The following is a 26,717-nucleotide window of genomic DNA, read 5'->3' as shown; positions in this document are numbered from 1 at the left end:
TTCTGTGAGTCTTGTCTCGTTTTGTCACTTTTTTGTCCATTTTTTGTCAATTTCTCGTCACATTTTCGTCAATTTTTCGTCACATTTTCGTCAATTTTTCGTCACATTTTTGTCCATTTTCCATCACATTTTTGTCACTTTTCCATCACATTTTTGTCAATTTTTCGTCAATTTTTCGTGACATTTTAGTAAATTTTTCGTGACATTTTTGTCAATTTTTCGTCACATTTTTGTCAATTTTCCGTCAAATTTTCGTCAATTTTTCGTCACATTTTTGTCAATTTTTCGTCACATTTTCGTCACATTTTTGTCACATTTTTGTCACTTTTTCGTCACATTTTCGTCAATTTTTCGTCACATTTTCGTACATTTTTCGTCATTTTTCCATCACATTTTTGTCACTTTTCCATCACATTTTCGTCAATTTTTTGTCAATTTTCCGTCACATTTTTGTCCATTTTTCTTCACATTTTTTGTCAATTTTTCATCACATTTTTGTCCATTTTTCGTCACATTTTTGCCAACATTTCATCACATTTTTGTCAATTTTTCATCACATTTTTTCAGGCTTTCAGATTTGGGCAAAGCCAAACTGCAGCAAATGTGCTCAGTTCAGGTGGGGGTTAAGAGGATTCAAAGAGAGGGTAAACAGTTCCCCTCACCTTTATTTACGCTTGGAATACCAGCTCTGTCTCTCTATAAAGTGTTAGTTTCTGAGGCTTTAATCTTGTGAAATCACTAAACTTGCAATAAGTAAGTCATTTTTTTAATAGTTCATAGAAATATATAGAAACATATCTAATAGAGGCCGATGCAGATAAGCCCCAACATTTGGTTCTCGGGCCGCACATTGGACACCTTTGGTCTAGACATTGTTAATGTGGTGGAAACTGAGATTTATAATGGAAGGTGAACAGAGGAGCATCACTCCAGTGTCCTAATGGTACATTGTGTTCGCTAATCATGTTGAAGGTAAACTGATTATGCTTTGAAATAGATGAGAAAATACTTGGAAAGAGACAAGTCAAAACATCTCGTAAATATCATATAACGAGTCTGAAAGATCAAAATTCTGAATTCCCGTCCTTTTAACGTATGTGGAAATGTGTTTTTGCAGCATTGGCACTAAAAACAAAAAAACCTAAACAGAAGTGTAGCTGATAGCGGTTGGGGCTGCACAGCGTTTTCTCACAGAAACCACCATAAAACTCTATGCGCCGCAGTAGCTAGCTGCGGCTCCTATCATTATTGCAATATTTAAAATAGATTTCCCACGCTGCGCAGCTCCAACTGAGGCAGGACAGAAACGATCGAAAAACAAACTTTGTAAACAAAACGGCGCGCGGCGGAGGAAGGCGTGATTGTCAGTCTTCTGCTAAGCTCTGATTGGCTCGTTCGGCCTCTCTCTCTCTCTCCTTCCTCTCTCTCTCTCTTTGCGGCAGTGGGCCAGTGGGAACGGTCTGTCGCTGTCCCTTTAACGAGAGAGAGAGGAGCTGCGGTCACTAGGATCGAACACCGGGGGGCGGTCCTGAGTCCAGAGATGTCTGAGATGCTAGCCGCGTGAGGGGCGCTAACGTGGGGTCCACCAACGAGGACGGGGGGAACAGTTTATACCAGCCAATCACGGTGCTCGCAAGGTTCAAATCCTCCAATAGGATCTGTGCTACGCCCATGAAGCATTTGTGGTCCAGGCGGCCGTAGTCTCCCCACACGATCACCTGCAGAAACAGACACAACGTTAATCTCGACCACATTTTTATTTACCGCAAGTCGCTGCTTTTTTAGCATCATAGATTTTTACCATCACGCTGAATATTGTGTCATGTCATCAATAACATCTCACCTGGGTCCAAAAACACTCGGCTTTTTCTAATGAAAGAATTTGGTTGGGCAGCTATGTGGCTACGGGTGCCAAATAACTGCGATTAATTCTCTCACTGCTCAAACAAACAAAGTGAAGCACGAGCTAAATTCATCAAAAGCTAAATTCATCCAGACTCAGACTCAGTTCTGCCGCACTCAGAGCGGCTTCGAACACGGGTAAACTCCAAAAGATAGTCTGCAAGTCTGTCTTACTTTCTAAACAGTTCTTAACTTCTAAGTTTTTAACATTTTTAAGTTCTTAAAGAAGAACTAAGTAACTTGTTTACCGTAATAAATCCTTTCTGTAGTCCCTGTGGGGGTAATATACAAGTGTTAATGGGATGATTGGAGGGTCTTTCATCTCCCCCTGGTGTCTCTGGCCAGAAAACCATGCTTGCAACTTTCCCTACACTGAGTCGGAAACCCAATACACACTAATAGAATCACTAAGAAGAAGCTAACAGGCTAATGGGCAAAGCTAACTGTGGGCTAGCGCCACTTAAACAGTATTTACAACCAAGTTTGAGTGAAACAAATGATCTCTATTGTGTAAGTGGATGAACAATATCCCTCTCTCCCTTTGTCTTTTCTGTCAGAGTAGTATTTAGTCTCACGGACAATTAATGAGTAAAAAAACGCAACACGCTACGACACTTGTGGCCTCTAGGGGTATGAGTTGCTTAGTTCTGCTTTAACCTCTTAACTCCCGCCTGAACCGAGAGGATCTTTTTCCTCACGTCATCTGATTTTTTTCCATAATTTTTTTTTGGGGTATTTAACTCATTTTTGTAACTTTTTTGTCATTTTTTTGTCAATTTTTTATCACATTTTTGTCAGATTTTTGTCATTTTTTCGTCAATTTTTTGTCAATTTCTTGTGACATTTTTGCCACTTTTTCATCCATTTTTCATCACTTTTTTGTCAATGTTTTCTCACTTTTTGTCACATTTCCATCATTGTTTTCGTCTCAGTTTTGTTGCTATTTTCACAGCTTTTCTCCAGAAGCTTTTGGACTGGGGGTAAAGCCAAACTGGAGAGAATGTGCTCGGTTCAGGTGGGAGTTAAGGGGTTAACATACATACTGTGGGCGGCTGAAGTTTCGTTGCAAACTCAACTACAAGATTCCTGAAAGAAATGGGCATCAGAGGGAAAGCACAGAGGAAGACAGTCAAGGAACTGGCCACAGCTGCAGAAAAGAGCAGTCACCGGCTGTGTGAGACGGAACGAGAAAGCATGGGGGTAAAATGACCTGCCTCAGAGGACGGTGTCTTGCGATGAAAGGCCAAAACACCTAATAATGTTGAGGTTGTTGAAGACTCACCGAACACCACCATTCATTCACTCACACATCATTCATTCTGGCCTATTGTACATGTTTTTAGTGGTAGGGGAAACTTGAGGAAACCTACGCAGACACGGGGAGAACATGCAAACTCCATATAGAAAGATCCAGGTGGAGATCGAACCCGTGACCTTTTATCTGTGCTAACCACTGCGCCGCCATGCCGCCAGTTGAGTGAAGTGTGAATCTGGAGGTCGGCTGCGTTGTGAGTTCTCCCTGAACGTCTCACCTGTAGGACCTTCCCCTGCGGCGCCTCCTCGAACAGCAGGTGCTGCTGATACAGCGGCTCCAGAGTTTTTCGAGCGATCTTTGTTTTCTTTTTGGCTTTACAGTTTCCGTTCTCCAGCAGGTAAACTTTCACATACGGAGCTGCAGGAGCAAACAGAGAGCAGGTTTAGGACTTGTGTTTCTTACGCTGCAGGTGAAGGAAAAGTTTCAAATTGATGTCTCTAAATGTAAAAAGTTTCCCTCTTCAAATGTGTCTAAAAATGTGTCAGCGTCTCCTTCCTGGAGTCGTTCACCTGGTAGAGATTTGGCTCCTGGTTTGGAGATAAGGCCTCTGGCTCGGATCACCTCCACCTCCAGCTGCCCCTTCTTGTCCAGCAGCCCGATCTGCACGTCCCCCATGGCGGGCGTGGCCAGGGTCTGCCTGCCCACCAGCTGCCCGGGACCCAGCCCGTCCAGGAAGTCACTGAACTGGCTGTCGGTGCCCAGACGCATCCCTGAGAAGATCAGACTGGAGAGGACAGAGGAGAGGGGGTTTTCAGTGTGACACGTGAAACTGAGACTGAACTGCTTTCGGAAACCACTCGACGTAATGGTGATGTGTCATTACCTCTTATGCAAACAATGAGCTAAGGTTATTGTACATGTTATTTGTTTTTGGTTTGCACGTATATTTCATAACCATTTATCTCAAATTGAAAAGAAAACCTTAATCAAAAATATAAACACATAGAAAGACTTGCATATGGCAGGTTCTTATGCTTTTCTTGTCAGTTGCAGCTGTGGGGTCTGTGGAGCTCAGAGGTCACACAGTGAGTCACTGATCACAGTCTGTTGCTGAAAACCTTTTGTTAAAGCTTTCACTTGGATCAAATTGATGACAGTGGATACCAGTGTTGTTTTCATCAACAAAGACTATTACGATATCATCAGCTGCTAACATCAGGCCAGGAGGCTGCTACAACCAGGCTAGGCAGCTGCTAACATCAGGCCAGGAGGCTGCTACAACCAGGCTAGGCAGCTGCTAACATCAGGCCAGGAGGCTGCTACAACCAGGCTAGGCAGCTGCTAACATCAGGCCAGGAGGCTGCTACAACCAGGCTAGGCAGCTGCTAACATCAGGCCAGGAGGCTACTACAACCTGGCTAGGCAGCTGCTAACATCAGGCCAGGAGGCTGCTGCAACCAGGCTAGGCAGCTGCTAACATCAGGCCAGGAGGCTGCTGCAACCAGGCTAGGCAGCTGCTAACATCAGGCCAGGAGGCTGCTACAACCTGGCTAGGCAGCTGCTAACATCAGGCCAGGAGGCTGCTACAACCAGGCTAGGCAGCTGCTAACATCAGGCCAGGAGGCTACTACAACCTGGCTAGGCAGCTGCTAACATCAGGCCAGGAGGCTACTACAACCTGGCTAGGCAGCTGCTAACATCAGGCCAGGAGGCTGCTACAACCAGGCTAGGCAGCTGCTAACATCAGGCCATGAGGCTGCTACAACCAGGCTAGGCAGCTGCTAACATCAGGCCATGAGGCTGCTACAACCAGGCTAGGCAGCTGCTAACATCAGGCCAGGAGGCTGCTACAACATCACCATGTCAACTAAAGAGGTAAAGAAGGACATTGAAGAATTAAGAGCTTCTCTTAACATGGTGGGTCTGCAACTGGGAACCATCTGAGAACAACAGTGCACTATCATGGGCTTAATGAAGGAAGTTCAGGAGCTGAAACAGCTAAATCAGCAACAACAAAACAGAATAATTTTTCTGGAGACACGAGTGACAGACTTAGAACAAAACACTCGGATAAATGATGTGATTATAACTGGAATTCCACTGAAACCACCCTCTTATGCCCATGCGCTGAGGGGAACGCATGACGAAGAGGGCAGGAATGAGGATACCTCAATTGAAGCCCAGGTCACCGGCCCACCACTAAAATAAACGCAGAGATGTTCCCGGTTTAAGAGTCTTTTATCCTCAGAGACGTGTCTCCTGCTCAAGATGGTTTTCTGAGCAGAAGTGTTGAAACAACTTTGAACCTGCTTTCATTTTCTCGCAACATCAGCAACAGTTTCATTTAAAGTGTTAACGTCATGAACAGGTCATTGAGGACAAATGCATTTTATTTTTACATTGTTTTATTAAGGGGGCACTGCAGACACATCTTTATGTGGGAACTTCATAAACAGTTACATTTTTTAAAATTCAGAATATATATTTGCAACCCCCAAACAAGTTCATATTTGACCTATTTTTTTTAAAATTATTGTTTCAGTTTGCACATCATATTTTTTAATGACTTTCCACATAACGCCTTATTTATAATTGTAAAAAAAAAAAAAAAAAGTAAAATTGTCTAAAATGTAAAAATGTATTTTTGTTTATTGCAAAAGTGTATAATTTATGTCTTTAAAAACATATTTATCAGTATCAACTTTACCAAGTCCCGATATCTGTATCTTTTCGCGTTGCACTTCAATGTGTACGTTTTATTTTACACAATATCTAATGAATCACTTTGTAATCAGGGCAGATAAAGCCTCGTGGCCAAAGCTTTGGGCGGCCTGGGGCGGGCGCTCGAGCTCAGCAGCCCCCACGGGATCAGCGCCCGGTGCAGAAATCCCAAACGACCAAATGAGCAGCTCTTTTTGCCACTTTTTCATCAATTTTTCGTCACTTTGTTGTCAATGTTTTCTCACTTTTTCGTCACATTTCCATCATTGTTTTCATCTCAGTTTTGTTGCTATTTTCACAGCTTTTTTCCAGAAGCTTTTGGACTGGGGGTAAAGCCAAACTGAAGAGAAAATGTGCTCGGTTCAGGTGGGAGTTAAGGGGTTAATACAGTATTTCATTTCTATCTTCCAATTTTCAACATGGAAGTTTGTCTTTCAACCACTAGATGGCAGCGTGACACACCAAACCAACTAAGCACCAAAGCACCAATCTTTGGCCTTTTCTAAAACCAATTCCTCCTTCCTTCTCCTACACACTTCCACTCAAGTTCCTTCAATAGAGACTTGGAGCTGAGGCTGTTGAAGGTTATTTTAGAAAGGCTGGCTCATGTATGCTGCCTATGTCACTTTCAGCACCGGGTGATGCTTCAGAGGAAGATCACAGGAGGTGAAGCTGTTATAGCTAGTCAATAGTTTGCCCACCTCTGCACAACACCCCACAGGAAGACTTAGTTGTAGAGGACTTTACTTTGACTAATCTTTTGCGATGTAGTGACTGAGGAATCCTGTCCCATGAGTCAGTACGTACTTCCCCTCAGAGCTGTAGATGCTCCCGTCCGTCGACTCCCTGCTGGCCTGGCGGTTCATGGTGGTGCTGCCGCGGGGAAACTCCACAGCCATCCCCGTCTCCACGCTGCGCTGGATGGAGCTGGAGGCCGCCTTGCTCACCTTCTTCCCCGCCGGGGCCTCTGCGTTTGGGGGAGAGACAAAGGGTCAGGCTGCTGGTCTGTCGGTGGGTGTGAGGGAGCCGTCAGGCTTGTACTGAGGAGGTGAGGGCTGGACTGGGCTCAATAACTGTTTACAATTTATGTTTTATCAATCATGATTCAGGTCTCAGTGCCTAGACAGGATTTCTACAGGAAGCTATATATATCTATATTCATCTGATTTTGTGTTTAATGTTTTTATCGGCTCTTTGGGACACAGAATAAAGTTCTATTCTATGCATTTTCTTGTCCTCAGTTTGACTTGTGTCATGTACAAAAATGCACAAATCAAATAAGATTTAATTCCATTTGATTATAAATAAGTACTACTTAATCCCACTCCCATTTAGAGCTGTCAAAAAACAATAACGGATACTAAATCAATACTAAGTGGTATCGAAGCTAGAATTTGCGATTGTGGCTAACGTTAGCTTAGTGGCCCATTCATTCATTTATGTCACTTCCTGTCAGTCATCATAAAAATAAAAATGGTGAAAGTAAAGACACTTTTTTTACTAATTTTTTTTGTGTGCAAAATCTTAAACAATTATTTTAACTATGTTTCAGCAAAAAATGTGTCTAATGTGTCATATGCACTTTAACAACATGTACAAATGTGTGCCTTTATTTCTAAGAATCTGAAGTCTTCAACCTCTTAACTCCCGCCTGAACCGAGAGGATCTTTTTCCTCACGTCATCAGATTGTATTTTCCATCATTTTTTTGTTGGGTATTCAACTCATTTTTGTCACTTTTTTGTCATTTTTGTCACATTTTTGGTCAAATTTTTTGTCAAATTTTTGCCAAATTTTTTGTCATTTTTCTGTCAATTTTTCATCACATTTTTGTCCTTTTTTCTTCCATTTTTTGTCAATTTTTTGTGATATTTTTGTGACATTTTTGCCACTTTTTCATCAATTTTTCATAAATTTTTTGTCAATGTTTTCTCACTTTTTTGCCCATTTCCATCATTGTTTTCATCTCAGTTTTGTTGCTATTTTCACAGCTTTTTTCCAGAAGCTTTTGGACTGGGGTAAAGCCAAACTGAAGAGAAAATGTTTAATATGATGGTCATGGGCCAATTCGGGCATTTGTGGTTTATTGCAGACTTTTCATCAACAGTGATTGTAACAAGCTAACAGGGCTAACCTGGAATCACCATTGTCCACTGGCACAAATAATTGTCCTTTATTCAGACGTATGGGCTGGATATGTGCTTAAATACTGGGGAGATCCTTGCGTAGATCGTGTGTATAGCTATAGTTGAAGATTCATAAAACATGGCAGTAACAAAGAGGGACTAGTTAGAACCAAAACAGCAGTTCTTTTTCAGTCAAGAGCTCCTTCCTACGCTTCAGAACACATTTAAAATCACTCGCCCCTGACGTCTAAATCAATCAATAGTTTTGTAAAGCCCAATATCACAACAGGAGTCACCTCACAGGGCTGCACAAACCATTAAGGCAATAAAACAGAACCGAAAAGACTCCATCGCGTTCGGTCTGAATGCAGTATAACAGCAACAGGAAGTGCGCTAGGCAAGAAACGGTGTCATTTTTTTAATCACAGCACCGCTTAGTGGATGAAATTTTGGGAATTCCAGTCAGTAAATAGTTTATATTGTTGATACACAGCATTTGACTATGAATATTGCAGGTGAAGATACAAGAGAGAGAACAAAGTAGACCTGAGTGCAAACAACCTGTAGGAGCCTCGTCGGATCCAACAGAAAGTGTGAGCGATATGATGCTCTACAGCAGGTGTCTCAGACATGCGGCCCGGGGGGCAAATGCGGCCCGCGAGGTAATTTTTTGCGGCCTGCGAGATAATTACTTCTTTATATTATATGCGGCCCGCCGGTAAATTGCATTAAACACATTAGAACTACACTTCCCATGAGGCACCGCGCGGTAGCGCCAATGCTGCTGCAGACGCGAGAATGTCGACATCAGACAGGGGAGGGGAGATGCGGCGCTTCTGCAGACGACTCATCAACCTTTTCAACAGAGAAACAGACTAAAAGCCGTGGACTGAGAGAGAGCAGCTTCTGAAACAGGTGGAGACGTCAGAACGCGAGTGAGAAACTTCAGTTGTTCAGCTTAACGTGTGCTGGAAAAGTTACATCTCTGCACTGCTTTATTTACCTTTAGGACATTGCAAAGCGAACACATTGTGTTAGTGTTTAAAGGCGTCACAACAGTAAAGTGAGGAGCCTTTTCTCTCCATCTCTCTCTCTGAGCTACATTATCATGTCCATGAATTTAATCTTTATTAAGGACACATGATCCATAATTAAATTAAAAATAGAGAACATGGAAATGTATTAAAATACTGCAAATAATTACAGTAACACTGACAGTAAAAACATAAGCCCCATCAGTTCTCTAACTGTGGGTCACAAAAAGGCCTGAGGTCAGTGACTCCACATTATTTCCATGAGGTGAATCTCACTGAGCTGATTTCAGACACACCAGAGTCTGGAAAAGTGTCCAAGTCGACACATTCATTGATGTATTTATTTATATGACAGGGTCATTGAAAAGTAACACAGTAAAAACAAGTTTGTAGCTGAAGCTCATGATCCGCTCCAGTCCCTGGTCGGGCCTTGGTTTCTACACTATATTAAAATGACATTTGTTGTACATTTTGCATTTCTTTAATCGGCTCACAGACAGAAACTGGACCTGACTGAAAGATCACTGATGCCCTGAACCAAAATGGGATTAATTCCAAAAAAACTAATTGTAATTTCAAATTTAGAAGCTCAGCAAATGTTTGGCTGATTGGAAACCTCTAGAAGCTTCAAAATGTGCAGATAGGTAAGTACAGTCTATTTTAAGTAATATTATAGCAAACGATAAAAACTTGCTAAATCATAATTGACTTAATATAAAAGGCTTCGTCTGTTGCGGACCCGGCCAACACTGGGTTCGCATTTTTGGCCCCCCGTCCAAATGAGTTTGAGACCCTGCTCTACAGGAACCCGAGTAGGCAGAGGATAAATAGAGAAATAGAAATAGAGATTACTTGTCACATGACATGTAATTTATAAGTATGGTTGTACCTGTGTGTTAATCACTGCCCTGACGTAACACATAATACATTTCACTAGTAGCCGACTCTGTGTGCCTCGGATCTCATATTCTTTCTCTAAATTAGACCTGAGGTTCTGTGAAGACAGAAACAGAGACACAAGTTTCCTACAGCAACATTTTTTTTTTTTTTTGCTGTGTTATCAAAGTATTCAGTAACGAGAATCGAGTTTTATTTTCAGTATTGAAATCCAGTTTGAAATGTTAGTATTGTGACACTATTCTCGTACGAGCATAAAAATAATTTTGATTATGTATGGATGCTCAAATAAAGTATCATCACCAAATTCCCTGATGATGTTCATGTGGTAATTTTGAAATAAGAGAAAGTCCAATAAACCCAAGGGAATGTGGATTTGACAGATGATCTATGTTGTACATTTGAAAACTTTTAGATCCAGATCAGAAAATGCATAGTTATTATTTTTAAGGAGCCACAACCGCACTTTGAATGAGTGTTTTTTCTGTGAATGTGAGGTCTGAATCATTGTTCATATGCGTAACTAAATAAATATTTTTAGCTCAGAAGAGTCGCTCCTTTGCCTCGTACAAGCCTGAGAACTGTCGGGGAAATCCATGCAGGCGAACAGGCCGGTGTCACCTCACCGTCGACCCCAAACATTCGGTTTTCAGGACCAGATTTGAATTAAAGAATCTGTAAGTCCTGCGTGGTGAGGGGACAGAGGCGGCGGCAGCACGGCCCGGGCGGACGTCCTCGTGAGGGATGAGCGGGTTAAAGTTAGAGAAGACACGGGTCACAGAGGTGTGGACAGAAGAGGGTGGAGTAAGGAACGTGCTGGAGACAGAGGGCAGCGTCGGGATTCAGAGCTGAAGCAACACTACGGCTCTGTGAGGATGCTTTCTACGTAACTATGGCAACAACGGCTGAACAATCATCTATAATAATCATAATCTATATACTGTGAATGTGAAATCTGAATTACTTTTATGAAGCCCGTTGAGAAAATGCCCAAAGTGCAAAGCAGTAATATAAGTAAAAGCTTTGAATAATTTGATTTATTTCAACGGTTTTTGTTTAACCTCTTAACCCCCGCCTTAACCAAGCACTTTTTCTCCAGTCTAGGGATGTCCATCCATCCATCCATCCATCCATTTTCTTCCGCTTTATCCGGGGCCGGGTCGCGGGGGCAGCAGTCTCAGCAGAGATGCCCAAACTTCCCGATCCACACACACTTCCTCCAGCTGTTCTGGGGGGACCCCGAGGCGACACCAGGCCAGCTCGGAGACATAGTCCCACCACCGTGTCCTGGGTCTTCCACGAGGCCTTGTCCCACTAGGACATGCCTGGAACACCTCCCGCGGGAGGCGACCAGGAGGCATCCGAAACAGATGCCCGAGCCACCTCAGCTGGCTCCTTTCGACGTGGAGGAGCAGCGACTCTACTCCGAGCTCCTCCCGGGTAGCTGAGCTCCTCACCCGATCTCGGAGGGTGCGCCCAGCCACCCTGCGAAGGAAACTCATTTCGGCCGCTTGTATTCGCGATCTTGTCCTTTCGGTCATTACCCAAATCTCATGACCATTGGTGAGGGTGGGAACGTAGATCGATCGGTAAATCGAGAGCTTTGCCCCCGACTCAGCTCCCTCTTCACCACGACAGACCGATACAGCGACCGCATCACTGCTGACGCCGCACCGATCCGTCTGTCGATCTCACGCTCCATCCGTCCCCCACTCGTGAACAAGACCCCGAGATACTTGAACTCCTCCACTTGAGGTAAGGACTCCCCACCGACCTGGAGAGGGGAAACCACCTTTTTCCGGTGGAGAACCATGGCCTCGGATTTGGAGGTGCTGATCCTCATCCCGGCCGCTACACACTCGGCTGCAAACCGTCCCAGAGCGTGCTGAAGGTCCTGGCTTGTTGGAGCCAACAGAACAACATCATCTGCAAACAGCAGAGATGAGACTCTGAGGCTCCCAAACCGGACGCCCTCCGGCCCCTGGCTGCGCCGAGAAATTCTGTCCATAAAAGTAATGAACAGAACCGGTGACAAAGGGCAGCCCTGGCGGAGACCAACACGCACCGGGAACAGGTCTGACTTACTGCCGGCAATGCGAACCAAGCTCCTGCTGCGGTCATACAGGGAACATACTCCCGGAGCACCCCCCACAGGGCACCACGAGGGACCCGGTCGAACGCTTTCTCCAAGTCCACAAAACACATGTGGACTGGTTGGGCGAACTCCCACGAACCCTCGAGCACCCGACGGAGGGTATAGAGCTGGTCCAGTGTGCCACGACCAGGACGAAAACCGCATTGTTCCTCCTGAATCCGAGGTTCAACTATCGGCCGGATCCTCCTCTCCAGCACCCTGGAGTAGACCTTTACCGGGGAGGCTAAGGAGGGTGATTCCTCTGTAATTGGAACACACCCTCCGATCCCCCTTCTTAAAGAGAGGGACCACCACCCCGGTCTGCCAATCCAGGGGCACTGTCCCCGACCGCCACGCGATGTTGCAGAGACGTGTCAGCCAAGACAGTCCTACAACATCCAGAGACTTAAGGTACTCAGGGCGAATCTCATCCACCCCCGGAGCCTTGCCACCGAGGAGCTTTCTCACCACCTCGGTGACTTCAGCTTGGGTGATGGGCGAGCCCACCTCCAAGTCCCCAGCCTCTGCTTCCTCATCGGAAGACGTGACGGCGGGATTGAGGAGGTCCTCGAAGTACTCCTTCCACCGTCCGACGACATCCCCAGTCGAGGTCAGCAGCCCCCCACCCGCACTGTACACAGTGTTGGTGAAGCACTGCTTCCCCCTCCTGAGGCGCCGGATGGTTTGCCAGAATTTCTTCGAGGCCGACCGATAGTCTTCCTCCATGGCCTCCCCGAACTCCTCCCAGACCCGAGTTTTCGCCTCTGCGACTGCACGAGCTGCAGCACGCTTGGCCTGCCGGTACCTCTCAGCTGCCTCAGGAGTCCCACAAGACAACAAGGCCAGGTAGGACTCCTTCTTCAGCTTGACGGCATCCCTTACTTCCGGGCGCCACCACCGGGTTCGGGGATTGCCGCCGCGACAGGCACCAGAGACCTTACGGCCACAACTACGAGCAGCCGCATCAACAATGGAGGAGGAGAACAGAGTCCACTCGGACTCCATGTCCCCCGCCTCCCCCGGAATCTGGGTGAAGCTCTTCCGGAGGTGGGAGCTGAAGACCCCACTGACAGAGGGATCCGCCAGTCGTTCCCAGCAGACCATCACAACACGCTTGGGCCTGCCAGGTCTGACCGGCTTCCTCCCCTGCCAGCGGATCCAGCTCACCACCAGGTGGTGATCGGTTGACAGCTCCGCCCCTCTCTTCACCCGAGTGTCCGAGACACGCGGCCGGAGGTCAGATGACACGACTACAAAGTCGATCATCGACCTCCTGCCTAGGGTGTCCTGGTGCCACGTGCACTTATGGACACCCTTGTGCTCGAACATGGTGTTCGTTATGGACAAACCGTGACAAGCACAGAAGTCCAATAACAGAACACCACTCGGGTTCAGATCGGGGAGGCCGTTCCTCCCAATCACTCCCTCCCAGGTCTCACTGTCGTTACCCACGAGTCTAGGGATGTCACGGTTAAAAATAAAAATGTTGACAATAATAATAACCGTCTTGTTTTTGAAAAAATACATTCTCTCGGTGGATTACGGCGCCCGCGGTTCAGGCAAAGTGAGCCTTATGAGCCGCCGTCTCCTCTGCTGAAGCTGCTGCAGGCGCCTCTGCAGCTACAACCAAAACAAAACTTTCTCGAAGCTGGAATCATGTCCGAGACGACAGCGCAGGATCGATCAGCCTTCAGAGACCGAGCCTGAAGTCTGGGCATATTTTGGGTATTCTTCGTTTCTGGCGCTATAAATATGTAATACCCTCGAAACGATCAACAGCACATCATTATAGTTTCTTTACTTTGAGGCTTTGTCTGTATTTTTAAAATATAATAAGCACTGTTAAACTTTTTTGAAACTATTTCAGTTTGTGTAGGACTATCAATGCTTTCTGAACATATTAACTAAATAAAATAAAATACCGCGGTAATACCGAAAACCGTGAGGTAAAATTTTCATACCGTGACAGCCCTACTCCAGTCTGGAGAAAAAAGCAACAAAAAAGCGACAAAAAAGTGACAAAAATGCAACAAAAAAATGACAACAAAAAAGTACCAAAAATATGTAAAAAAAAAAGACAAAAAAGTGACACAAATGCGACAAAAAAAAAAAAAAGACAAAAAAGCAACAAAGTTTTGCAGGACTTGGCTTTCAAATAAGGGTTAATCTGGCCGCTGTAAGCTCCAGTCGAGAAGATTTTAGATTTGTGCAAAGATGAACTGGAATCAAAAACCTGCTTGGTTAAATTGGGGGTTAAAAGGACAAAACACATAATGCCTCATCTGTTCAGGCATAAATGTGAAAATCTACAACGTAAATAGTCCTGAAATAAAAGAACATGTTTCCAAACGTTTGACGGGTTCTGTATGTGTCACTTCCAAACCTACAGCTGCTAAAAATCGGCAAATAAATCTCTTGAATGTTCGAAAAGCATAAGTTGATCTAACCCTGATTATAAAGTATTAATTCTAACTCTGGTCTCTGTCCAGTGTTACCTTTCTGCCTTTCGGGCGCCTTACCCGCCGCTTCTGCAATACACACAGCACACACACACATCAACAGACAACAACAAATGATACACACGTCAAAAACAGCTGAGTCATCCATGAGGTCAGCTCTTCAGAGGAGGAGGATTCTTCAAGTTACGGCAGTTTCACAAACGACTAAACATCGAGAGCATTCCCTTTAACATAAGAGTATTTCCGTCATGCACGATTTAAAGCTGCTGTTTTTTGGAAACACTTCGATTCCCAGATATGAGCTGAACCTAGACCAGTTTTCAATAATCCTAAAAGAACTCTCCTTCACTTCCCAAACCCTGACAGATCTGCTATTCCTCAATTGAAAGCTCAGAACCTCCAGAGTCCAGTCACACCGAGCTGTACTGGCGGCCTTATCGTCTGTTTATTCATTTGTCTAAGTTGTCTTTGCAATACGTACATTTAATTTGTTTATTGCAGTATTTTTCATGCTTTAGAATGAGCGTTTGTTTTTGTTTTTTTGTAATATTTTCATGCTCAAAGCCAGCTCAAGATATATTAGAGTGTGTGATCTTTTTTTGTGCTGATTTTTTTTTCATTTTGGTCTGGCAGGATGAACACAATAATATGAACGTTAAAGAGACTTGATGCAAGTTGGTCATTTCATACTCACTACTGCCACCTCAGGTCATACATGTACCTGCACCTTCTATATTAAGCCGAAGTGGCACCTTTTTGAGTGACAGTGCAGGATTTTAGAGGCAGTTGTGGTGAACAGGTCTGAGCTCATGTTACACATTAAGACATGGCTGGAACATGTTGGGGGAAAAAAAACTTAATTTTAACATTTTTAAACTCCGTATAGTCCCTTTAAGTTGGCCAAATTCATTAAGCCTTAAGGGTTTAACTGGCATCTTTATTTCAAACCACCCGACTGACCGCGACCCAAATATTAGGGATGTCCCGATCCGATCACGTGATTGGAAATCGGGCCCGATCACGTGGTTACGGACTCGATCGGAATCGGACGATACCTCCCGATCAGGACTCGGATATTTAAGCGTGTCCATTCTCGTTGCTTTTGATCAGAGTTCGAGCTACCGCGAACCACTTCCTGTCCCCTCCCCCTGGCCCAGCGCCCCTGTCACTAACTCCACCTGCTGCGTCAAACCACTCGCACCATCGCTCAGTCCGTGCCCCCCCTTCGTCTGAGAAATGCCCAAATCCACACAAGTGCCAGCGCAGGAGAACAATAACAACATCTCAGACAACCCGTGCAGAGTTTACTGTAGGCTAAGAGGAGAGAGGAGTGAGAACGGACGGGAAGACAGGACGGGGGGAGAGAGCGGTAAGAAGTAGCAAACAGCTGTTTTTAATCGCTAATACACATCTACATGTGATTAAACCAGGCCTACTCAGACCCCACTGAGCAGAGAAACCCTCGCGTTTCTGCAGAGATGTTTAAAAGTCCGTGATGGCCCGCTGCGCTCATACGTGCGCAAGTGCTGAAAGACGAGGGGAAACTTCGTCTCTATAACCTGATAACCACCGCCTCCTCTCTTCACCACCGCCTCCTCTCTTCACCACCCCCTCCTCTCTTCACCACCGCCTCCTCTCTTCACCACCGTCTCCTCTCTTCACCACCGCCTCCTCTCTTCACCACCGCCTCCTCTCTTCACCACCGCCTCCTCTCTTCACCACCGCCTCTTCTCTTCACCACCGTCTCCTCTCTTCACCACCGCCTCCTCTCTTCACCACCGTCTCCTCTCTTCACCACCGCCTCCTCTCTTCACCGCCGTCTCCTCTCTTCACCACCGCCTCCTCTCTTCACCGCCGCCTCCTCTCTTCACCACCGCCTCCTCTCTTCACCACCGCCTCCTCTCTTCACCGCCGCCTCCTCTCTTCACCACCGCCTCCTCTCTTCACCACCGCCTCCTCTCTTCACCGCCGCCTCCTCTCTTCACCACCGCCTCCTCTCTTCACCACCGCCTCCTCTCTTCACCACCGTCTCCTCTCTTCACCACCGCCTCCTCTCTTCACCACCGTCTCCTCTCTTCACCACCGCCTCCTCTCTTCACCGCCGCCTCCTCTCTTCACCACCGCCTCCTCTCTTCACCACCGCCTCCTCTCTTCACCGCCGCCTCCTCTCTTCACCACCGCCTCCTCTCTTCACCACCGCCTCCTCTCTTCACCGCCGCCTCCTCTCTTCACCACCGCCTCCTCTCTTCACCACCGTCTCCTCTCTTCACCACCGCCTCCTCTCTTCACCACCGTCTCCTCTCTTCACCACCGCCTCCTCTCTTCACCACCGCCTCCTCTCTTCACCACCGCCTCCTCTCTTCACCACCGCCTCTTCTCTTCACCACCGCCTCCTCTCTTCACCACCGTCTCCTCTCTTCACCACCCCCTCCTCTCTTCACCACCGCCTCCTCTCTTCACCACCCCCTCCTCTCTTCACCACCGCCTCCTCTCTTCACCACCGCCTCTTCTCTTCACCACCGCCTCTTCTCTTCACCACCGTCTCCTCTCTTCACCACCGTCTCCTCTCTTCACCACCGCCTCCTCTCTTCACCACCGCCTCCTCTCTTCACCACCCCCTCCTCTCTTCACCACCGCCTCCTCTCTTCACCACCGCCTCTTCTCTTCACCACCGTCTCCTCTCTTCACCACCGCCTCCTCTCTTCACCACCGCCTCCTCTCTTCACCACCCCCTCCTCTCTTCACCACCGCCTCCTCTCTTCACCGCCGCCTCCTCTCTTCACCACCGCCTCCTCTCTTCACCACCGCCTCCTCTCTTCACCGCCGCCTCCTCTCTTCACCACCGTCTCCTCTCTTCACCACCGCCTCCTCTCTTCACCACCGCCTCCTCTCTTCACCACCGCCTCCTCTCTTCACCACCGCCTCCTCTCTTCACCACCGTCTCCTCTCTTCACCACCGCCTCCTCTCTTCACCACCGTCTCCTCTCTTCACCACCGCCTCCTCTCTTCACCACCGCCTCCTCTCTTCACCACCGCCTCCTCTCTTCACCACCGCCTCTTCTCTTCACCACCGCCTCCTCTCTTCACCACCGTCTCCTCTCTTCACCACCCCCTCCTCTCTTCACCACCGCCTCCTCTCTTCACCACCCCCTCCTCTCTTCACCACCGCCTCCTCTCTTCACCACCGCCTCTTCTCTTCACCACCGCCTCTTCTCTTCACCACCGTCTCCTCTCTTCACCACCGTCTCCTCTCTTCACCACCGCCTCCTCTCTTCACCACCGCCTCCTCTCTTCACCACCCCCTCCTCTCTTCACCACCGCCTCCTCTCTTCACCACCGCCTCTTCTCTTCACCACTGTCTCCTCTCTTCACCACCGCCTCCTCTCTTCACCACCGCCTCCTCTCTTCACCACCCCCTCCTCTCTTCACCACCGCCTCTTCTCTTCACCACCGTCTCCTCTCTTCACCACCGTCTCCTCTCTTCACCACCGTCTCCTCTCTTCACCACCGCCTCCTCTCTTCACCACCCCCTCTTCTCTTCACCACCGTCTCCTCTCTTCACCACCGCCTCTTCTCTTCACCACCCCCTCCTCTCTTCACCACCCCCTCTTCTCTTCACCACCGTCTCCTCTCTTCACCACCGTCTCCTCTCTTCACCACCGCCTCTTCTCTTCACCACTGTCTCCTCTCTTCACCACCGCCTCCTCTCTTCACCACCGCCTCCTCTCTTCACCACCCCCTCCTCTCTTCACCACCGCCTCTTCTCTTCACCACCGTCTCCTCTCTTCACCACCGTCTCCTCTCTTCACCACCCCCTCCTCTTTTCACCACCGCCTCTTCTCTTCACCACCGCCTCTTCTCTTCACCACCGTCTCCTCTCTTCACCACCGTCTCCTCTCTTCACCACCGCCTCCTCTCTTCACCACCGTCTCCTCTCTTCACCACCGTCTCCTCTCTTCACCACCGCCTCCTCTCTTCACCACCGCCTCCTCTCTTCACCACCGCCTCCTCTCTTCACCACCGCCTCTTCTCTTCACCACCGTCTCCTCTCTTCACCACCGCCTCCTCTCTTCACTTATCCCCGCGCTATGTTCCGGAGGTGAACTGAAGCACTTGTTGTCACTCCTGGTTGTCTTAAACCTTTAGTAAAACACACGCACCCTGTACACGCCCACTGTAGGTGACACGCGCTCAAGCCACGGTGAACGGCGCGCGTGCACAGCTCGGTGGACCGTGCGCTGCGTACGGACCTCGACCCTGTCCCGGTTTTCAGGCTGAGAAATGTGGTCACCGTATATCTACTTATTAAAGAGACTGTAATCAGGTTAACATGGCACATTTAGCTTTTGGACAAATATATTGTTATTTAACTGCCACTTTACTGCAGTGTTTTTTTTCTGTGCTGCCAGACAGTTTTTTACGTTGCAGTGCATAAAAAATGTATTGCCCAAGTTTTGTTTTCATTGCCAATCAACAAACACATTTAGTAACGAATGGGATTTTGGATCACCCTCTCTGTGTAAAACTATATTACACCGTAATAGTCTTGCTTACTTGAGAAAAAACAGACAAAGCAGAGTTACTCTCTATGTCCAAAACCATGAATGAAAACAAGTTGAATAATATAGTTTTTATTCTTAATTTTTAAAATAATGTATTAGGTATCGGATCGGGACTCGGTATCGGGCAATTCTCAAAATCAAATGACTCGGACTCGGGGGCAAAAAAACCTGATCGGGACATCCCTACCAAATATCATTACAAATAGGGTTGTGCCGATGGACGATGTCATCGTCCATCGGCGATGGATGAGCAAGATCACGATGGAGCGCCACCATCGTGATGCCACGCCCCCTCCCGTCAAAAACACGCACTGGTCTTCTGTGGGCCTTGCAAACCTACAAACTTTGCAGGGATTGCACTGTAAATTAAATCACTGATGTAACTAATATGCGCGCTAGTGTCAGTAGCCTGCCAGAAGCCACGATGTGTTAGCCGTAATTATTAACGTAAAGACGCAGCTGCTCTGTTTATGACGCGCGGGGCTCTCTCTCTCTCTCTCTCTCTCTCTCTGCAGCTCAGAGTTTAACAGCGCGTGGTTTTGTTTTGCTTTGCTGCGTATTGAAACTTAAACCGTTTAAAAATGAGATGGCTCTCACATCGGAGCTAGCTGAGTGCGCGGACTATTCTCACGAAGGACCGAGAGAGGAAAGAGAGAGGAGAGAGAAAGGCGCGGTGCAGCAGGAGTTAAGAGGTTAGAGCACACGGACCGGGCGGCGCGTGGAGCGGCTTCAAAAATGTAGCTACGACGCAAACTTCAAAATAATGTCCCGTTCACCCACTGTTTCTTAAACATTACGTTAAAATTGAGCAAATGCAAATAATAAGCTCCGATTTACATTTGTATTAGTGTGACAAGAGCCTTGGAGTTCACGCTCTGAATAAGTCGTTCTCCTCTCAGACTTTGCGCACAAGTTTTAACACATTTCTTTTGCAAAAGTCGTGTCCGTGACTCTGTTCAAATCATGTTTAGTTTAGATCCATTTATCATGCAATCTCACATTTTCCTAACATACATAGTAATATGCAGCATATATAGGCTATGCAAATGTCTTTAAAAAAAATGCTTTTATAATGAGAAATGGACGATATCATCGTCCATCACGATGGTTCACTGTAAACATCGTCAACGACCAATTAAGGGGACATCGCCCAACCCTAATTACAAATATTACTGGATGACTCGTAACCGCGGGTAACTGCGATGTCCGCTCATTTCGGATCAACCTGCGCATCACTGAAACCAAATGCTATTTGACATTTATTGTTATATAAGTGTTCAGATTGAAAAGTGCATAACACAAAATATAACAAAGTGTTGTGTAACTGTTACTGGGAAAACAAGCGAGAGTGTGATAAAAAAATACCTCCAAACACAAGTATTGAAAGTATTGCGATAAAGTATTGACAAAATATAACAATATGATATTCCGTCTCAGCCCTGGTGTGAATGAATCATGACTACAGTGTGGCAGTTTAACCTCTTAACTCCCACCTGAACGGATCACATTTTCTCCAGTTTGGCTTTACCCCAATCAAAAAGCTTCTTGGGGAAAAAGCACCAAAACAGCCACAAAAAAATGAGAAGAAAACAAGGATGTAAATGCAACAAAAATGTGACAAAAATTCAACAAAAATGTGACAAAAATTCAACAAAAATGTGACAAAAATTCAACAAAAATGTGACAAAAATTTAACAAAAAGTGACAAAAATGTGACAAAAATTCAACAAAAAAAAGACAAAAATTCAACAAAAATTCAACAAAATGTGACACATATTCAACAAAAATGTCACAAAACTCAAGAAAAATGTGACAAAAATGGAAAAAAAGAAATAAAACATAAAAAAGGTGACACAACACAGCAAAAATGCGAGGAAAAAGATCAGTTTTGTGGGTCTTAGCTTTCAAATGAGGACAGAATGCATTTGGTTTAGGCGGGTGGTGAGAGGTTAAGAAACTTGGCATGGCAGGGTCGAAAGGCACAATACAAGTGCAAGCCATTATGATTTTTATAATTAAAAATAAGACTAAAATATTTTGTCCTTCCTCATTGACTGGATTCTGGAGATTCAGAGTTACAGCTACAGTGACTGTAGTAAACTGTAGTAAACCCCTAAGAGCGCACGCTTCGTAAACTCTCTTCGTAAACTCTCGTGTGTGAACAGTGAACCCATGTTGAACGGCCTAAACCCGTCCTCTGCCGTGTCTGACCGGTCTGGCTGAGCTGGGACGTGCTGCGGCTCCTCCGGGACGGTAAAATGGCCACCACGCGCTGGCTGAGGCTGGAGCGGCGCTTCTTGATGCCGGAGCCCAGACTTCCCAGCGCCGTGTCGGACTGGCTGCCGTCCGGGTGCTCCATGCCGTAGATCTCACTGCTCATGCTGCTGCTCTTCATCATGTGCCTGCCCGTGGCTCGCATCGCACGCCTAAACAACGACAAGACACTTCAGAGCGGGACGACGATGGGACCCAAACCCAGCTTATGACACCCAATGGAGTCACAGGGACATTTAGGGACTGTTTACTTTAGGGTCCCGACTCCCGACCCACCAGCTGGGAAACACTGAGCTACAGGCCTGAAAAGGGAAAAAGCTGCAGACCCGGAGCCGAGACAGAAATACCGTGAAGCGAATCCACCGTGATGGTGCGCCCTCTGCTGGTAAAGACGGTATTAGGTCTTGGGAAGATTGATCAACTCAACGTATGTGAGTAGACTTTAACCGAGTTATTTCATTTTTTTTAAATCGTAGATGCGTAGTTGTGAATTAGTAAAAACAATAAAAAAAATCATGCTACCCAAAAAATGCAATTGCAGTAAATATTTATTCATAATGATGTATTAAGGGTACCTTTTACTTTCTGTGGCAAATTATCGCATATTTTAATTTTAAAGAAATTATTATTATTATTGTTATAATTATTATAATTATTATCATTATTATCATTATTATCATTATTAGCCCAGAATTACAACATTTGGTTATTACACATTAACCTCTTAACTCCCGCCTTGTTTTGTGAAGTTGAGGAATTTAACAGAAAGATGCTGCTGAATTTAGGAAACAGGGAAGACCTTGAAGGTACAAATTGTATTTGTTATTGCATCTGCAAGCTACATGCAACATTATTAACCCAATGATTTCTCTCCCTTCTTTACTGATTACAGCAATGGCCGGTTACCACAATAAACATTTTATTTTGTTCCAAAATATTGTCTCTGTCCCTTATTGAACAAATTAAAGCACTGTCCTACAAAATACAATGAAATATCTTTACCAGCAGAGGGCGCACTATCACCGTGGATTCGCTTTTCACTGTATTTCTGTCTTGGCTCCGGGTCTGCAGCTTTCCATTATTGACAGGCCTTCACACGAGTTGCTCTGCTGGGTTACCTGAAGCGTCCCGGCCGCTCTGATTGGATGGAGATGTAGCTGGTGCTGCTGAGGGCACTGCTGGTTCGGGAAATGGCCGACACGTCGCTGACATCGCTGTCCGAGGATTTGTGGGACACGTTTTCACTGCTGCGCCGCTGGTCCTTGTACATCTGAAAGGAACACTTTTCATCACAATCTCTGCGAATGTTTCGTCAGCCCCAGCCCTTTAGCGAGGGGTAAAGTTATGCTGCAGAAAGTCACGCATAGAGCTGGGCACTGTTAAAGGGGGGTAATAGGCAAAATCGACTTTTTCAAGCTTTACATCATGTTATTATGTCATTCCCTCATTAAAAACATGCCTGAAGAGTTGCCTTGGCACATTCACGTATTTTTGAGTAATCTGTAAAAACTCTGATGGCGGCCATTTTAGGGATAGGTTTGCCTGAGTCCTCCAAGGAACGCCCCCACCTCCTGGAGACGCCTCCGAGCTTTCGTCACCAGCCGAGTAACCAACCACTGCTCCTCAGCAGAACCCCCTCCCCACTGATGCCACAGACAGCGTGTGGAGGGGGCGTGTCGGAAAGGGTCAGAGGTTCTTAAAGAGACAGAGGCCTATTTCAAGACATTCACTACAGCCATTTTGAGAGAGCAATTTTATACAAGGCAGTTATTTTAATTTACTGCATTTACAGACCAACAGAAGGTTTCGTCATCATTGTAGTGTGATATAGACTGGTGCTGTGTGATTGAAAAAAGCATAATACCCCCTCTTTAAGTAACTAATCATATAAAAAAAATGTAAGTATCAAAAGCAGGTATTGAAAAAAGGCCTGTTGGGGCCAGGGAAAGCATTAAAGGAAGTGCCTTGGTTGTTTCAGCTCAAATCTTTAATTTATCTATTTTTCCTAATTTTTGCCAATTTTTAATAGTAATGAATGAATTGAATTGTTGCCTCGTTTCCCCCATTTTTTTTTCTTATCTTTTGGCCACAATTTTGTCCTAATTTTTGCAATATTTAGTTAATTATATTTTCTCAATTTTCTCCCCATTTTCTTCTGAATTTTTGCCCAACTTTCCTCATTTTCTGATACATTTTTCCCATTTATTATATTATTTTTTTAATGACTAATATTTTCTCTACTTTCTCCCCAAGGCTGTGGAAACCCAGGGTACTGAGGGCGCTGCAGCAGCCCCTGGTGGATCGTCTATGCATTACAGGCAATATTAAATAAATAGGAAAAAAGCCAAGAAATAGCGTTTTGGGGGGCAATCTTGCCTCTCAGCACCCCCTAGCCAAAATATCTTCCCACGGCCCTGCTTCTCCCCATTTTCACCCCATTCCATTTCTTCTGCATTTTTTGCAAGATTTTTTTGTAAATTTTTTCTTTTTGTTTTTTTGCCACAATTTCTCCAAACGTTCCCCCACTTTTTCCCCAAACCATTCCCCATTTTCCCACACATTTCTTGACAATGGAGATGAACCAGATATTGCACATTTGGAGATCTTCCAAACAGTATTGCTCTGTTTTCTGGTTCTAGATGACAAATCCTTTAGTACAAGTATCAAAAAAAAGCATCATTAAAGAAATGGAATTACATGTGGTGAGCCCCAGGGTTCAATTTTAGGCCCAGTGCTTTCTAATCTGTGTATGCTCCCTCTTGGTGATGTCATCAGGAGACATGTCTATTGACACCAGGCCAATAGATGCACTTTTTAACTGCATTTTAGATATCAAATTCTGGATGGCAGAAAACTTTCTCCAGCTTAACCAGGACAAAACTGAAATGTTAATCATTGGCCCTGAGTCCCTGAGAGAGAGACTTTTACCCAAACTACAATCACTGTCTATTAATCCTTCCTCACAGGTGAAGAACCTGGGTGTGATCTTTGACTCTGAGCTGACTTTTATTCCACACATTAAGAATATCACAAAGATAGGTTTTTACCATCTAAAGAACATAGCCAGAGTCCGCCCCATTCTCTCTCGGGCCAACACGGAGACGCTCATGCATGCTTTTATCACCAGTCGTATCGACTACTGTAATGCCCTGCCTTCTGGTCTTTCCAAAAAGAGGATCTCAGGTTTACAACTTTAACAAACTTCAGCAGCTCGTGTCCTGACGAAGACAAGGAGGCGGGACCACATTACACCGGTTTTAGAATCGCTGCATTGGCCCTGTGTGTTTCAGGATTGATTTTTAAGTTCTTTTAATGGTTTTTAAATGTCTTAATGGTCTTGGTCATTCTTATCTTTCAGAACTGCTTTTACCTTACAAACCTTCACGGCCCCTTCGCTCCTCCGGCAGGGGTCTCCTAGTTATTCCTAAAGTCAACAAAAAGACTCATGGTGAGGCGTCTTTCCAATATTACGGCCCTCGCCTCTGGAACCACCTGAGGAGGAGCTCAGGGCTGCAGAGAACGTTCATGTTTTTAAGAGCAGCTCAAGACCCACCTTTTTAGCTTAGCCTTTAACTGACTAATCTATTTAATCCTAATATATAAAATGTATATATATGGAAGGTTGTCCCATGCGCATTGTTTTAAATGTTGTAATCTGTAAAACTTTGTGATACCTTTCGGTATGAAAAGCTCTTTATAAATAAAGTTTCATTGATTGATTGAATATCGAAACAATAATCTAACGGGTCCCAGGCCTCGCCACGCACCTCTCTCTTGTGTTTGAGCGCCCGGTCCAGCTCGTGTTGACTCGAGCCGGAGGCAGTGGACATTCTGTTGGAGTGGACCCTTCTCTGCAGCTGACGGACTTGCTCCTCTGCCACCATCGCTGAGGAAGCACAGGAAACACCTTCATTTATCTTTATTCATATACACGTTTGCACAACCAGCACAGAAAAGATGGAGGATTAGCCCTTTAGCGTGTGGTCTTCTACCCTCCGTCTTCTGTGCTCACCTTGTTCTACAGAGTTGCTCTTAGGAGGAAGTTGAGGAAGCTGCCGGACTTTCCGAGGCACGGTGGATGCAGGAGGACCCCCCTGGAGGTGGCCCCTGGAAAAAGAAAAGAAAAGAGGCTTCAGGAAGGAGAGATGAGGAGAGACTGAAGCGGGATCTCATTTTATTGGGAAATGTCTGTGTAAGCTCTCAGTCGTACAGGAGTTATCCAGTATACTGAGTTTACTGAGTTTACAGAAGACGATTTCAGTACCTTCACTGAAAAAAAGTTATTGGGAAATGTCATTGCTTAAGCTCAGCACAGACCACAGTTTTCTCAGATTTAAAAGATTTTGCCTTCGCAAAATCTTTTGGGGGGGTGATTATAGAACTAAATGGGGGGGTGATTATAGAACTACTGGGTGTTCATACCCAACGCCTGAACACACGACACCTTTGATCTCCCCCTGGGGCCAAAAAAACACAGTTGCAACTTTGCAGCCAACGGGTCGGAGGCCTTAAAGGGGGCCTATTATGCAAAATCGACTTTTTCAAGCTTTACATCATGTTATTAAGTCATTCCCTCATTAAAACCATGCCTGAAGTGTTGCCTTGGCACATTCACGTATTTTCGAGTAATCTGTAGAAACTCTGATGGCGGCCATTTTAGGGATAAAACGCCTGATTCCTTCAGGAAACGCCCTCGACCTCCAGGATACGCCTCCGACCTTTCGTCACCAGCCGAGTAACCAACCACTGCTCCTCAGCAGAACCCCCTCCCCGCAGTGTCTAGCCCTAAGATGTAAACAGAGTCATCATGGAGGATTAGCTCCATGTGTTGTGAACCGGAGCCACAGCAGACTTTTACAAAGACACACATCAGTGTTTCTGTTACCGAAACACCCAGGATTAAAACCGGTGACAAGAACACTTATTTCAGTGTCTGGTTCTGCGCTGGGCCTTGATGATGCACAGAGCCTCCGGAGAAAGCTAATGCTAAGCTAAACCTCGAGTCATCACGTGAAAACGAGAAATATGCACACATAAAGTCAATAAAACCACCACACACATAAAGAACCGTTTAACAATGATCACACACGGAGCCTGGCTTGTTGATTTGGAAGTTTATTGCTCACATTTCATCTACAATGGGTCATAGCCGAGTGGCTTTCTCCCGGAGCTAACAAGCTAGCCGCGATAAGCTAACGGGAAAATTCACTGAATACAAGCATATTATGCATTGAAAACGTCACTAAAACAGGCAACTGCTTGAAGCAGCCTTTATGATGATGACACACGGAGCCTGGCTTGTTGATTGTGTAGTTTATTGCTCACATTTCATCTACAGTGAGTCGTAGCCGAGT

General features: G+C 45.8%; 1 protein-coding gene across 2 annotated transcripts; it reads right to left on the bottom strand.

Moving 5' to 3' along the window:
• Nucleotides 1–915: 915 nt before the first annotated feature.
• On the bottom strand, nt 916–25,468 carry LOC306971003 (regulating synaptic membrane exocytosis protein 1-like). 2 transcript variants are annotated; one of them, XM_079567128.1, is made up of 9 exons: nt 25,376–25,468; nt 25,131–25,249; nt 22,482–22,633; nt 21,301–21,515; nt 14,564–14,596; nt 6,686–6,845; nt 3,727–3,941; nt 3,435–3,574; nt 916–1,718 (listed from the first exon to the last, which is right to left on the bottom strand). In XM_079567128.1, the coding sequence occupies exons 2-9, from the start codon at nt 25,245–25,247 to the stop codon at nt 1,503–1,505; spliced, it is 1,248 nt and encodes a 415-aa protein (XP_079423254.1). In that variant the 5' UTR covers nt 25,248–25,249; nt 25,376–25,468; the 3' UTR covers nt 916–1,502. The 2 variants fall into 2 exon arrangements, with proteins under 2 accessions (XP_079423254.1, XP_079423255.1); XM_079567129.1 differs by lacking the exon at nt 14,564–14,596.
• Between the last annotated feature and the right edge of the window lie 1,249 nt (nt 25,469–26,717).

This window comes from Gobius niger, assembly GCF_951799975.1.
Source record: "Gobius niger genome assembly, chromosome: 12".
Lineage (NCBI taxonomy): Eukaryota > Metazoa > Chordata > Actinopteri > Gobiiformes > Gobiidae > Gobius > Gobius niger.
The sequence above is the reverse complement of the archived record's forward strand: the minus strand, read 5'-3'. Positions and strand labels throughout refer to the sequence as shown.

Coding starts and splice junctions, on each gene's coding strand:
- LOC306971003 (XM_079567128.1), bottom strand. CDS start 25,247: ATGGTGGCAGAGGAGCAAGTCCGTCAGCTGCAGAGAAGGGTCCACTCC. Junction 22,634..25,130: donor CGCTCAAACACAAGAGAGAG/GTGCGTGGCGAG, acceptor TGTTCCTTTCAG/ATGTACAAGGACCAGCGGCG. Junction 3,575..3,726: donor AGGAGCCAAATCTCTACCAG/GTGAACGACTCC, acceptor TTGCTCCTGCAG/CTCCGTATGTGAAAGTTTAC.